General features: G+C 53.8%; 1 protein-coding gene across 1 annotated transcript; it reads right to left on the bottom strand.

Annotated features, from left to right (window-relative positions):
* Positions 1-219: 219 nt before the first annotated feature.
* Positions 220-13,841, bottom strand: MOGAT2 (monoacylglycerol O-acyltransferase 2). The gene is made up of 6 exons (XM_012645576.1): positions 13,751-13,841; positions 11,556-11,734; positions 3,148-3,352; positions 2,658-2,832; positions 1,838-2,037; positions 220-374 (listed from the first exon to the last, which is right to left on the bottom strand). Exons 1-6 carry the CDS (start codon positions 13,839-13,841, stop codon positions 220-222), a joined length of 1,005 nt encoding a protein of 334 aa, XP_012501030.1.
* Between the last annotated feature and the right edge of the window lie 79 nt (positions 13,842-13,920).

Below are 13,920 nucleotides of genomic sequence, written 5' to 3'. Positions count from 1 at the left end.
TTGCAGCAGCAATACAAATTGCAGATGCCAGAGTCTGATCTCTTCCACATTGCAGGCTGTGACTTGTGGCCTGACATTGGTTGGATTTGCAGGAGTTTGGGAAGGCTCTGAAGATATGGCCAACACTTTCAGAAAGTCTTCTCAGATCACACCACCTCCTGCCGGGCTCTCTGATGCTGGCCTGCCCTTTGGGGCAGCCCTTCCTCTGGCTGGAGGAGCTCAGTGGAATTCCAAATGTTGGTCAGAGGGGATATTGAACTTGAGCTTGTGGGCCTCGAAGAGGTTGTACAGCTCCTTGATATAGCGCTGGTGCAGCTGGTTCACCTCCTCCTCTGAGGGCTGCAGCGTCTTCTGCACTTCAATGGGCTTCCCCACTGCAAGGCACAAAGGTGGACAGTGGCCCAGAGTGGGGACTGCTGGAGTCACAGGAGCCTTTGGGGCAGGTGCCCACCCCCATGGTCATCCCTGCAGGAAAGCACTCTTTCTGCCATCGCTTTGAACCCTAATTTCAGGAAATGGATTCTAAGATGCTAGGGCAACTCAAGATTCCGACAGGATAACACCAACAGGATAATACCCTATTTCAATGTGCCAGGCAATGTGCTAGGTACTTCACATGTGTAATGTTCTTTGATCTTATGGGGATAAAAACCCATCATTATTCCTATTTGACAGGTGATGCAACGAGGCTCAGAGAGGTTAAGTAACTCATTCAAAGTCACATAACCAGGAAGAACCACTGCCAGATTTCAAACCCCAGGAGTAAGCCCTTCACTTTCAGGCTGTATGATTTGGAGAGTCTAAGATGCCATGATTGGAAGTGCCTATATTTCCAGGATGGGGCAGGTTCATAGCCCAGGCATCTCTTCTTCTCCTGACACTCCTCCATGCTGACCTGCAGGCCCCCCACCTCATTCTAGGGAGGAATCAGGAAGGCCCCAACCAACCTTCTTTTTGTGGTTCTGCCTGGCTGGGAGGGCAGCTCCCCTGCCTTCTCCCCTTCATGATAACTCTGTAGGCAGTAGCAGTATTAAAATTCATGAAAATATTGCCACACGACACAGGGAAGGTCATTATGTAGGGGTTTACCAAGTCTGTGCTCAACTAACAAATAAATGGATGGATGGAGATGAGATGAATGGACCTCTCTCGATAAACTTTGTCAGAGGAACTTAGTTGAAATCTAAGAAGGCAAAAGAGGTGTCCAGATAGCCGAAAAAGATGGTGTTGAGTCTATGCTGTAAAGCTCATGCCCATTTCTTAAAGGAACATCCCTCAGGCTCTAATTCAAAGCCTATTGATGGTTATTTTACACACAATTTTAACACACTTGGAATGCCCTTCCCTGCTATCCACCTTCTCAAAATAAGCCTCATTAGATCCTCTGGGTTAGAATTAAACCCTTCTTCTCTGGCATGATAAAAAGTCAGATAGATCCTGATTCAAATCTCAACTTCGTTATTCAAAGACAGTGTGAGCTTTCAGAAGTTATTTAACTTCTCTGAGTCTCGGTTTGTCATCAATGAAATGGGGATATTAATCCCTGCATCAGAGGTTGTTAGGACAAATCGAGCTGCTTCAGGTGAGGCAGCCAGTGCAGTGCCTGGCACACAGCAGGTGCTCAGCAATCAGTAGTGACCGTTGTTCTTTGTGCCTCTGCTATAGTTCCACCCCACACTGAGTTACAGTGATCTGCTTGTGCATGTGTTTCCCAGGCTAGAACGTGAGGTTCATGAGGGCAGGGACGTGTCTGGCCCTTCTCCATGTCCCCTTGCAATACACAGCCCAGGTCTCTATCCTGGTAGCCTCCCCCCTCCCAGCCTGGGTCTTGACTCACCCACAGTGGTGACGGGCCGGCGGTAGGGCATGAGACCAAAGCTGTACTGGAAGATGCCACGGCCATGGAAGAGTGGGAGGGAGATGCTCATCTTCTTCTGCAGCCAGTTCTGGACACAGCGCAACCAGGAGCCAGGAGAGTTCTCAACCTGATCAAACAGGTCATTCTCCCCAAAGGAGAAGACTGGCACCAGAGGTGCCCTGGAGGGAAACAGAGGGGAGAGGGCATTCACTGGGAGGCCCCAGGGGCGGCACAAGCTGAAAGCTCACCAAGCTTCCTACGGAGACTCAGCAACCAGGAGGTGGAACACAGGACAGAGCCCTGGGCTGGAAGTAGGAGACTTCTCTGACCTTGGGCAGGTCCCTCCCAGGGCCACAGCTTCTCAGTTGCACCATGACAGGTAGACCAGAATACTTCAAAGAGTCCTCCCAGATATAAAAGTCTACATTTTTTTTTCCTAGTAAAATCTCTCCTGTCCCAGCTGGCACATATTTCTCAAAGATGCTTCACCCCAAGATAGGAAAACGGCCCTGTAATATGCCCCAAATCCCATTCTTCCAGATCCCATAGGTTTCCAGTCTAGTACCAGCTTTGGGGAATATGTCCATTCCTACCTAGTCCCTTTGATCACCCAGTCTCCTTTGTGCAAACTTTTCTAGGTATTTGGGCATGAAACATCAAAATATAATCTTCATTATGAATGGACCGAGAATCTTCCTGCCAAAATAGAACCTGCATTGTTCTCTGCTGTCTTCCCACCAAAATACAATCATTGTCAATCTCCCCTGAACTCAGAGTGCTCTTCCCAGAGGCTTGATACCCGTGCATCAGGGCAAGCCTGATGAAGCCCTTGCGGTTCCGCAGCAACAGCTTGAAGGTTCCAGGCCTGGAATCTAGTACCTCCTGGGCACCCCCTACGATGATGGCCAGCAAGTTCCCGCCGCCCTTCCTGCTCACAATGTGAGCAGCACTCTCCTTTTCTGATGAGACCAACCCTGGAGAGAGAAGAAGGTGGGTCAGGCATGGGGTGAGGGAGCAGGGACTGCGAGGGTGGGTATAGCCCAAGAGAGGGATCAGCAGCCATACCCACAGAGGCCAGGGGTCCCCCCGCTGCACCCCACTCCAGCTGGGAGTTCCCTGAGTCCTCTTCCTCCTCCTGACCTCCTCACTGGGCTCGATGCCCAGCGAGGCGCTCTTCTGCTGCTCATGCTCTTGGAAGAAGTACAGAACTGTTGGCAGCCCTCCCTGAAGCTCCTCCTCGCACACCTCCAGCCTCCTCTTCCTGAGCTACCCGGGGTGGGGAGACTCACCCGAGGTCAAAATGTAATCCCTGAGGAAGGGGATCCGGAACCACAGGGTCAGCATCATCAGATGGGGGCGGATACCCGGAAAGAGCGACGAGAAGCCTGTGCCCTCAGTGCACAGGTTGACGAAGGCTCCCACCGCCAGGACCCCGTGGGGGTGGACGCCCGCAATGTAGTTCCGGGAGGGGTCCAGCTCCGCAGTCTTGACCAGCTGCAGGGATGGCAACCTGGTGAGCCAGGGCTGGGCCTCTGTGCAACAACCCTGACTCCGCCCCTCACTGTGTGACCTGGGAAAACCCGCCTCTGAGCCTCGGGCTCTTCATCCATGTCTGACCGCCCTGGGCTCTTACGGAGATTCAGATACCGTGTGTGACGGCCCCTGGCGGTAGATACCATGGTGCTGGCTGTGCCACGGACTCGGCGCTGGCTTGGACAGATCGCTTCCCTCTCAGGCCACTCATCTGTAAAATGGCACTACAGTATTTGTCCCTCTGCTTGCTACCTGCAGGGCCTGCTGGGCAGCTCAGGTAGGACGGTGCCTGGAATTCCCAAGACTGCCCGACGCGATACAACGTGAGGGCAACGAAGCGCCGCGCGGGGGCGCCGCCGCGCCAGAAGCGCCCCATTAACAGCGCTCAGCACCGCGCTCCGCATCCGTGGGTTCCACGTCCGCGGCTGCCACCACCCTCGGGCACAAACTATTCGGGGGGAAAAAAACAATGGGTGATTGTGTTAGTACTGAACATGTACGACTTTTTTCCTTGATTGTTCCCTAAACAGTACAGTATAGCAAGTATTTCCACAGCATTTACACTGCATTAGGTATCGTAAGTAACCTAGAGATGGTTTAAAGGTACGGGAGGATGTGCTTAGGTTATATGCAAATACGGTACCATTTTATACCAGAGTCTTGAGAATCTTGGATTTTGGTATCTGCAGGGGTCCTGAAACCAATGCCCCATGGATACCGAGGGACGACTACAAGAAAAATTGGCCCTTCAGACGTGGGAGCAGCATCCTTAGGCTACATCAGGAGCGGATTCCTGTTGGGTCGAGGAGCGCGCAGACCAGGAAGCTGGCTGTGGTCCCGTTCACCCCTGCACCATGCAAGCGTCTCACCCTGTGGCTCTCTGCTCCCCCTTCGCCAGACCTTCAGTGCCCTTTGTCCACTCTCTCCCCCGCCAGTGCAGCGACTTGCCGGGGCCTGGTCAGGCCTGCGGCGTGGAGAGCGCAGCAGCGTCCACCAGACATTGCAGATTGAGTGGGAGAGAGAGCCGCTGTCAGCAGCAGCTTCTGGGTGAAGTTGGTGGGGGGGCCTGAGTTGACAAACGCTGCTCCCGGCTAGTCCCTGGACAGGCTGTGCCAGGTAGCTGAGTCTGCAAAGATTACTGCCATGGGCGGCGACTGCGGGGGTGGAGGCGACCAATCCTTTCCTCACTCTACTAGGAACTGTGGGGCCTACCCCTTTCAGTGCCCTGTGCTCTGGGAGCCCTGACCATTAGAGTCCACAGGGCCCCCGGCCCCACATCCAGTCCTTTGGCAGAAGGCTCCCTGATAGGACTGCCCGGCCCTGCGATTTGTACTCCCTCAGGACGGGGGCAGCCTTCTCAACCGCCTCAGCTTTGCCAGGCTGAACGTTCTTCCTGTCAGCAAGCTACGGATTTCAGTTGGTGACTCCCAGAGCATTCTTACTGCTGCCTTTGGGGCCGCAGGGCCTGCCTGCCCTCCTTCAGAGCAGCCTGCAGGCATCAACAGTGCCCTGAGCCCGTCTGCCCCACCCACGCCTGACAGCTCCACCTTCTCCTGCCCACCTGGACATGGCCTCTACAGTCCCCTGCAGCACGCCCTCCAGGTTACCCACTGAGCCTTTGCAGAAGGGCTGCAGGGACCACAGGTGGAGGGACAATTGCCTTCCCAGACAAGGACAGCCCTCTTCACTTCATATGTACTAGACAAGAAAATGTAGACAGAGCAGAGCAGTCCCTGGTTATTCTCACTGGGAAAGGTACTTCCTCAGGAAGCCACGTGGTGGCATTTCTTTAAAAATATACCTTGCTCTATGCACTGAAACACTTGCTCACAGTTTCATTCTCTGCTAGTGGGAAGGTAATTTTGTACCTTCATAAGGGCAATTTGACAACATCTATCAAAACCAAAAAACATAACTGACCTTTTAACCCAGCAAATCCACCACTGAGGAATTTAGCCAACAGAATTTCTCACACTTGCACAAAATGACATCTGAACAAGGCTACTAACTAGAGCATCATGCTTTGGTAATATCAAAAACCTGGCATCCACTCAAATGTACATCAACAGGGCCTCTTTAGACAAATTGTGAAACATCCATACATGTTGCTATGGTAAAGGAAGAGGTAAAGGAAGAGGAGGGGAAGGTGTGTGAGGTGCCGTGGTCTCCATCTGGCTCCTTCAGTTCTGTTCAGCACAGATGGATGGACTTCTGGGGAAACCCTGGCTGGGTGCAAGCCCCAGCAGGCAGGGAGGGCCACTGGGCAGTTGGGGCTCGAGAAGGCGACAGTAAGGTCGCTACGTTCTGGGGGTTGCTATTTTTTTTAATTGATATAATTCATATACCATAAAATTCATCCTCTTAAAGTGTGCAATTCAGTGGTTTTGGTATATTTAAAAGGTGTGTAACCATCACCACTATCTAATTCCAGAGTGTTTTCATCACCCCAAAAGGAAACCTCTGCCATTAGTACTCCCCGCTCTCTCCAGCCCCTGGCAAGCACTAATCTACTTTCTGTCTCCATGGATTTGCCTGTTCTGGACATTTCACATAAATGGAGTCATATAATATGTGGCCTTTGTGACTGGCTTCTTTCACTTAACATAATGTGTTCAAGGTTCATCCACGCTGTAGCATGTATCAGTACGTCATTCCTTTTAGGACTGAATACTATTCCACTATATGGATATGCCACATTGTGTTTGTCCATTCCTCAGTCAATGGACATTTGAGTTATTTTCACCCTTTGGCCATTGCAAACAACCTGGCCATGAACACTTGTGTTCAAGTCTTTGTGTGGACATGTTTTTAGTTCTTGCAGGGTGTGCGTGCTACTTTCAACCCAAGATCCTCCTTGGTCCCTGCCCAGAAGATCACAGCATTGCACAGGGCATCTGGACCTGGGTGGGACGGGGGACAGTGAGGGGCTGTGTCTCTACCATGTCTGCCCAGTCCCATCTCTCCTCAATGACCTTGTGTCCTCGAACATCCATGGAACAATAAGAGATCCTCAAGAGCCAGTGTCCTGATGGCTCCTTCGTGGGTCACAAAGCAGACACACAGCAGCTTGTTTAACACTGGCCGCGGCCCTGGGGGGGCTGGCTGTGAGTGACAGGCCTGTTTGGCAGTTGAGCAAACCGAGATGCAGAGGGATTAAGTGACTTGCCAAAGCCACACAGATGACTCGGATCTGAGTCCTGCCATCTCCTGCAGAGAGCGTCAGAGAGAGCCAGCGGGCCAGGAAGCCTTTGTTCCAGACCCAGAGAGACATCCTGATGCTCAGAACTATGGTTGGGGCCTTTTCCTTTCTAGCCAAACTTGGAAGGCCCCGGGCTCTCAGGCTTCCCCTCCCAGGAGAAAGCAGCCCTCGCATCAGCGCCTGCCTCACACTGCTCTGGGGCTGGCGCAGGGAGGGCCTGTTCGTGCCCTATTTAAGTACCTAGATTACTCGGCAGGTTAAAAATGCTGGGCAAGCAAGGTCTGATTCTGGAACTTTCCCAGGGAATTCAGATACACATCAAAGTTTGAGAATCACTGCTCTAACTCAAAGGAATCCCCTTCCAGGTTCAGGTGGTTGGCTGTGTGTGTGTGTGTGTGTGTGTGTGTTTAGGGACTGGAGTGCTTCCCTGTCTCCTCCCATGCGGCCGGTTAGACGGAAAGGCTTGAATACTCTCCCTGGCACCAGCTGTAACTCCCCGTGTGGCCCTCTGTCAGGCTTCTCAGTGGGTAAGTTCTCACCCTGCTGTAGTCACACACTCATTGCGCACCTACAAACACTTTCCCTCGATTCTAAGATGTACCTCCCCATCACCCCCGATTTTAAACATTTTGAAATCAGGACGCATCTTGCAATTCTAATTGGAAGACTTTTTTATCTTAGCAGTGCATAAAATACTGGTATATTTTACCACTGAGGATATCTTAGAAACACAGTAAATGCCAGGCCCTGAGAGCTGGAAAGAGTGCAAGAGGTGGCAAACACTCCCAGCACCTTCTATGTGCCAGGCACCTTGTGTACACCAACTTGCTTTATCCTCCGTCAACTCTGTGAGGGAAGTATTGGTATCATTGTCCCCATTTAAAAGATAAGGAAACTGAGGCACAGGTCATTAACTTGCTCTGGGTCACACAGTCAGTAATGAGGCAGAGCTGGGGTTTGAATCTAGCAGCCCAGCTCCATGTATGTAACTAGCAGGCTGTGCCGCCCTATAGGGGTCCCTAAGTGAAAGGTGGGGTGGTTGATGGGGTAAGAGGGTGCACTCCAAGTAAGAGCACTAGCACAGGTAACATGGCTCATGTCTGGCAACTCAGATGGCAAACAGAGGGCAGGAAGGTGAGGGGTGGGCAGGGGCCCGGACTGTAGGGACTTGCGGACTGTGGCAAAAATAGATTTTATTTGAAGAGCCATGGAAGTCATTGCTGCTGATTTATCACTCTATGAGGATTATTCTGGCCACAGTAAGGAGGAGGGACTGCAGGGGGGTGTTGACGGAGGCGGAGCCCAGATAAAAAGATGACAGTGGCCAGGACTTTGCCAGAGGGGACCAGCTAAGAGGGGTAGAGCTACTGGTATTGAGTGGGTAGATGCCAGAGGTGCAGACAGCCCCTACAACAAAGGATGATACGGACCCAAAATTACTGGTGCCCAGGTGGAGAAAGCCCCTGGAGAGCTGCCTGGCTGGGAGCACAGTGGAAGTCAAGAGGGTGGGAGGCCCTCAGTCCCTGTGGGGCTGCCCTAGGGATGAGGGGACAGCTGTGCTCTGTGTCAGCTCCCCCTGCCCATGGCAGAGGTAGGACTTCTGGGAGGGTCCCTAGAGACAGGCCCCAGCTCCACGTGAAGGAAGACCTTCTTACAGGCAGCACCTTCCCATAATGAAAGAAGCCATCTCAGGAGGAAGGGCGCATCCTAGACTGTGTAAGCTAGGCTCCTGTCCTGGGTGACAGCTGGCCACCTGAGGCCCACTGACTTAGGCTAAGAGACCTCAGTGTGCTCAGGGTGGGGGCTGGGAGGTAGGGCACTGAGTCCCTAGTGATGTCTGGCAGGCTGCGGAAGCACTGAGGGTTCGTCCCGGGAGTGGGTGGGTGGGTGGGGACAGGGGGGTGTCCTGCACTGCCCCAAGCCTGGCTCTGACAATGACCAGCACTATGAGGGCAGCATTTCCTGATACCCAGCCCTGGCCACAGCACTTGGTCCCTTCTAAGGCCTTGGCCTGTGTAGACTGTGTTTGCTTGGGATGGTGAAATCTTCACAGTGGTGGAACCCATTGGGAAACTCATGGGTGGGTCTTTGGCATGAGGGGGAATAGCCTCCCACATGAAATGTCACCTGATGCTCCACCATTAGCTCCTTAGGAAGCTGACTAGGTGACTTCAGAAAGCTCCAAGGCCCAAAAACGATTTCTGAATTTTGCCTGAAATCCCACCACCAACCAGTAGTTCATTAAATCCCAGTAAGAACTGATAAAAGCTCAGAAATCACCGGACCGCATGCATTTGACAGTGGAGTGCAGAGGTTTGTGAATGTCAAAGGAGCTCAGCAGAACTGGGACTCCCTACCTTCTGCTCACCCACATACCTGCAGGGCCTGCCCAGTAAAGGTGCCTGGAAGGGTGGGAGGGCCTCCTAGGAGGGCTGGCGGAAGGGAGGCTGCAGGCAGCAGCCCCACCCCTGCGGCCTCCCAGGCTAGGACAGGCGAAGTCTACGTGAACATCCTCTCGCCCTCTGCTGGCTACTCTTGGTACTGCCCACTCTTGGCAGGTGGCGCTGCAAGGGGCCTGCAGTGTGCAATAATGTCGCACACAGAATTTCCGCAAATCAAGGCCAGCGTCCCACCAGGGTCAACAGTGCTAAGGTTGGGGAACCTTCCTTAAGAGCCACCCGGCTGGCGAAGGAGCAGAAAGGACAGCGGAGAGGGGAGGGGCACAGAGCTGCCTCAGTGTCATATCTGCCAGACCTGCGACTGGGAACACTCAGGTGCGAAGGGGGCCACAAGCTGTCCTTTGGAGGCCCCTGGGCTACCGGGGACACATCCCCTGGAGAACGTTCAGTTCAGCAGCCCCAGTTCTGTGGAAAGGCTTCCGATGGCCTCCACCATCTGACCCTGAGGACCTCCCAGCCTCACCTGCAGGTGTCTCTTCTGCCTTAGTCATGCTGAGCGTCAGGCTGGGGCTCAGGACCCCTACTGTGGCAAGCTTCTGGGCCTGTGCTTGTGCATGTCCCTGCGTAGCTCGCCTTTCTTTCCCGGCGAGCCCAGGATTCAGCTCACAAGTTGGAGGAGAGATCAGAAGTAGAACCTACAAAGCTCTACCAGCGGCCGGAACCTGCTTAAGGTTTTCTTGGCTTGGCACCTGATGTCCCATACACCTTCCCAGGCTGGCCACAGCACATTTTTCCAGGGAAACTTTGACCTTCCCAGCACAGAGGAGGGATCCTCCAGGCTGGAAAGAGGAGAGGCAGGGAAAGGAGTTCAGAATTTCAAAGCTCAGAGGTCCTGAGGTGGGGCGGGGGACTCTGCTCGTGACGTGCCCATGGCTGCTCTTGGGACCCAGCAAGCACTGCTTGTCTTTGCTGACAAGACCCGGGAGGGAGCCCTGTGGAGGAAGCACATATGAAGGGTGGGGAAGACTGACCCCTGCCTGGGCCCCCCAGGCTAGATCTTGCTCTGCCTGTCAACATCTACCACCTCTCATGAGCATGGCAGTCCTTGCCAGCAGCTTCCTGCCCTCTGCCCCGCCTGCCCCACCCTTGCCCCTTGCCCTGGAGGCCCTGCTCACTGGGGTACGAGAGGCTCCTGCATTCTGGTTGTTACCCAGACTTTGCTAGTCTTTCTTGGCCCCAGGACTCTCTGAGGGGAGCAAGGCAGGAGCTGATTCTGCTGCTGAGTCCCCAAGACTCGGGCAAGTTGTTTAACTTCCGGGGCCTTGTTTCCTCTGCCCCTTCCCTTTCATCAACAGGGGACCTGATTTCTGGAGAGGCAGGAAGATGCGGGGCTCTTGGGTGGGCTGTGAGAAGCCATGTAGGAGCGCAAGTCAGAGCAGAAGGGCTCTAAGCTCTCAGAGTCCTCCCCAGACCTGTGGTCATGTCTAAGGCTCCTCAGAGTCCCTGCTGACTCAGTAAAATAGTACGAGCTATTATACTAGTTTACAGAAAATCTGCAAGGTGCTTTTCCTGATTCGTCTCATTGAATCCACACAACCCAGTGAGGTGTGTAGCATCATCTCCATTGTATATGTGAGGAAGCTGAGGCTCAGAGAGACTGTGTAACTTACCAGGTCGTCCAGCAGCTATGGTATATGGCAGAGTTGGGACTAGAATCTAGTCTGCTAGCTGCAGAGGCCATACCCCATACTTCTTGCCTGTTTCCAGAGAGGGCCACCTGCCTGTGCCTGCCCCGCTCTGTGTCCCCACTGCCTTCCCCATCCTATTTCCTATGGCCAATAAACCATCTCTGCCTGGCTGCTTAGATCAAGGGTTTAGTCTAAGAGTCAGTTGAAGGGACCAAAAGGTCTGTTCACTCAAACCCAGGGATCTCTTCTGCTCTGGACCAACCTTCAAGTTCCAGGGCCAAGTGTCCACGATGACCACAAGGTGACATGAGTCAGAACGGCGGAGATTTGAAGGCACTCAGAGTAGGAGGCGTCAGTCTGCTTATTAGATATATGGGGAAACTGAGCCCCAGAATGGGACAGGGCTTTGCCCGGGAGAACACCTCAGGGCTCTCTCCCCTGTGCCTTTACCCGTGGTCAATGTACGAACTTCAAACTCTGTACAACTTGCTGTGTGACCTTGGCAATACCCTGTCCCTCTCTAGGTGGCAGTCTCCTCATCTGATGAATTTAAGTGTGAGGTTAGATGGTCTCTCAGGACCTGTAGGCTTATTACCTTCACCCCCAAACCTGGGCTGTGATGGGTCTGTACGTTAAGGGACGTACATGCGCCACACTACATGCCCATAGAGCTCCTGCAAATCCTGTGTGCTCATCAGTCCTCGTATTGGCCCTACATCCCCACAGATGGGAAACCATGATCCAAGGAAAGCTGGACTCTTCTCCAGGCCACGTAGCAGTGGGAGGCTCCTGCCTCCCTGCTCGATATCCTGTCACTGCACTCAGGGCCACACCCCGGTCAACTCCTCTCCCCCACCCCAGCCAGCCCCAACACTCACCGAGATGGGGAAATAGTCCCTCATGTACTTCCATATGGTCCAGCACCTGACGGACTGGATACGCCTGCCCCCCTGCCGCGGCGTGTCTTGGTCCATGTACCACCAGGCCGCGTACAGAACGCTGGCGAGCCAGAATCTTGTGAACAGGAGGCCTATGAAGCTCACAAGGCAGATCTCGGCTGGGGAGGGAAGCAGGAGCTGTCAGGGGACAGAGGTCTGAGGGGAAGGCAGGTGACACCGCCCAAACTGAGCTCTCCCCATTTTCCCAGCACTAGCAGCACTGTCCTATCCAGCCCTTGCCCCCAGGACGAAGAGATCCACTTTCCAGGACTTCAAGGAGGAGATGAAGGCCCCGAGAGGGAATGCAGCCACCCCAGTGTCACCCTGGGAGCATGGGTTTGAGCCCAGGTAGGCCTGACTCCAAAGCTCATTTTTCTCACTAAACCAGGCTGCTTTATTCACTTCATCTCCCCTGCCCTACCTCCCTCTCCCCAGCAAAGTCCTCTGCATTCACCAAGTGCTCAATAAATGGTGACAACTGATTGGATTAACTGTTCTAGTTTCCAGCTTTCGGATCTCAGAGCAAAAGGAGACCCTTTTCTGCCCAGCTGTCTTTCTGTCCATCCTCTGCCCCATATCACCAAAGATAAATCCAGCCGGGTCCCTCCTCTTATTCAAGCCCTTCTGTGACTTCCCCATAACTTCAGGCACAGTCCGGAGAGCTCAGCCTGGCATTTAGGCTCCCTAGACCTGGCCCTGTCCCCTCGTGCCCTGCCTCCCCTCTTCCCCCCACACACTCAGTGCTCAGTGTTCCTAAAACTCACTGAGCTCTGTTTCCTTTACTGCCAATGCCCTTGTTGTTGAAAGGGGAGGTAGGAAGAGGCCAACCCCTGGCCACCCCATGGGTGACGGTGCAGCAGGGCCGGGACCAGCCCCAGTGTGGAATTCTCCTCTGATCTATGCTCTCACTGTCCTTGCTGCAGGTGAATCCTTGATTTCTCTGCTTATCTGTGTAATGGGGAGAGCCAGGGGTATTTAAGATGTTTAACAACCATTAGAACAGAGACGCAGATCAATTAGAAAGGATTCTAGGGCAGGGACATGGAGAGCCTACTCTGCTAGGGATGAATCCTTTAGCTACGAAATTGTGGGGAGATTCTGAGAGAGCACCTGTGTGTGTGTGCATGCATGTGTGTGTGTGAAATGGCTAACAGTCAATGTGTACAGAGTATGTCAACGTTTTAACAACCAGCACAATGGTGTCTGTGCAGAGGCTGAGCCCTAGGCCCGGGGTAACAGTTCTTACCCAGCATGGAGCCAGCAGATGACATGAAGAATCCCACATACTCCCGCTCACTCTCCCTTCCCAATCCACAGCCCCAGGCCTTCCTCAAAAATATTCCCTCCAACAGAGCTGGAGTTTGGGCAAGGGTGACCTCTCTGGCCACAAATCAATGGGATGGGGTGGGTGAGGAGATAGACCCTGCCCCCTGTGTGAGCCGAGCCCAAGGGCCAGGCCACATCTGTGCAGGGCAAAGGTGATCACATTTCCTCGTTTCCTCCACAACAGCCCTGTGAGGCCGGCATCGTTATCCCCATTCTGCAGATGACAAGGTAGAGGCTCAGAGAGGTCAAGCATGGATCGGCTACGACCATTACCTGGTCAGTTGTCCAGCCACGATCTGACCATGGGTTTGCCCAGAACCGGGCGTGCACTCCCCAAGCCACTCTCAGCCTGCACCTTTTCTCCCCCTCCTGTTCCTGTTCTTCCCTGTTCCTCTCTCTTTCCCTACCACCAGTCCCAGTTCCTTCCTCTCTGAAAGAACGGAAGGAAATCCCTCCTCTCTGAGCAGCCTGAGGAGCCCGGAACTTTCCCACCATCACCCAGAGGCTTCCCCACACCACCCGGCAGCCTATGCATTGGTCCTCTGCCCAAGTGGCAAGGTAGAACGCACAGCACAGTCCAGGAAAGTTAAGTAACCCACCCGAAGCCACAGGCAATGGCTTGGTGACCCCACCCCCAAAAGGCTTCTGGCTGGCTGAGGAAGTCTTTCAGGGCAGGGGCTCTGAGTGCAGCAAAGCCCCCTTTAGGACAAATGTCGTTGTACCGTCAATGTGCTGTGCGCACCTGGCATGGCTGCTCTGCCCCATCCAGGTGCCGAGGTCTCCCATCTCCTAGCAGCAGCCCACCTTACCCAAAGCCAAGAAGGAGAAGACCCATTGTAGGACTGCGAAGGTCTGCAGCCTGCGCTCCCATGGCACAGACAAGGGTGCAAACTCCACCATGTTGGCCTGTCTGCCTGGCCCCCGCAGCTTCTCCGAGCTCTGCTGGGGCCCGAGGCACACGCCGGTTTTTGTTCTTCCT

The sequence above is a fragment of the Propithecus coquereli genome, unplaced genomic scaffold (assembly GCF_000956105.1).
Source record: "Propithecus coquereli isolate 6110/MARCELLA unplaced genomic scaffold, Pcoq_1.0 Scaffold235, whole genome shotgun sequence".
Taxonomy (NCBI): domain Eukaryota; kingdom Metazoa; phylum Chordata; class Mammalia; order Primates; family Indriidae; genus Propithecus; species Propithecus coquereli.
The sequence above is the reverse complement of the archived record's forward strand: the minus strand, read 5'-3'. Positions and strand labels throughout refer to the sequence as shown.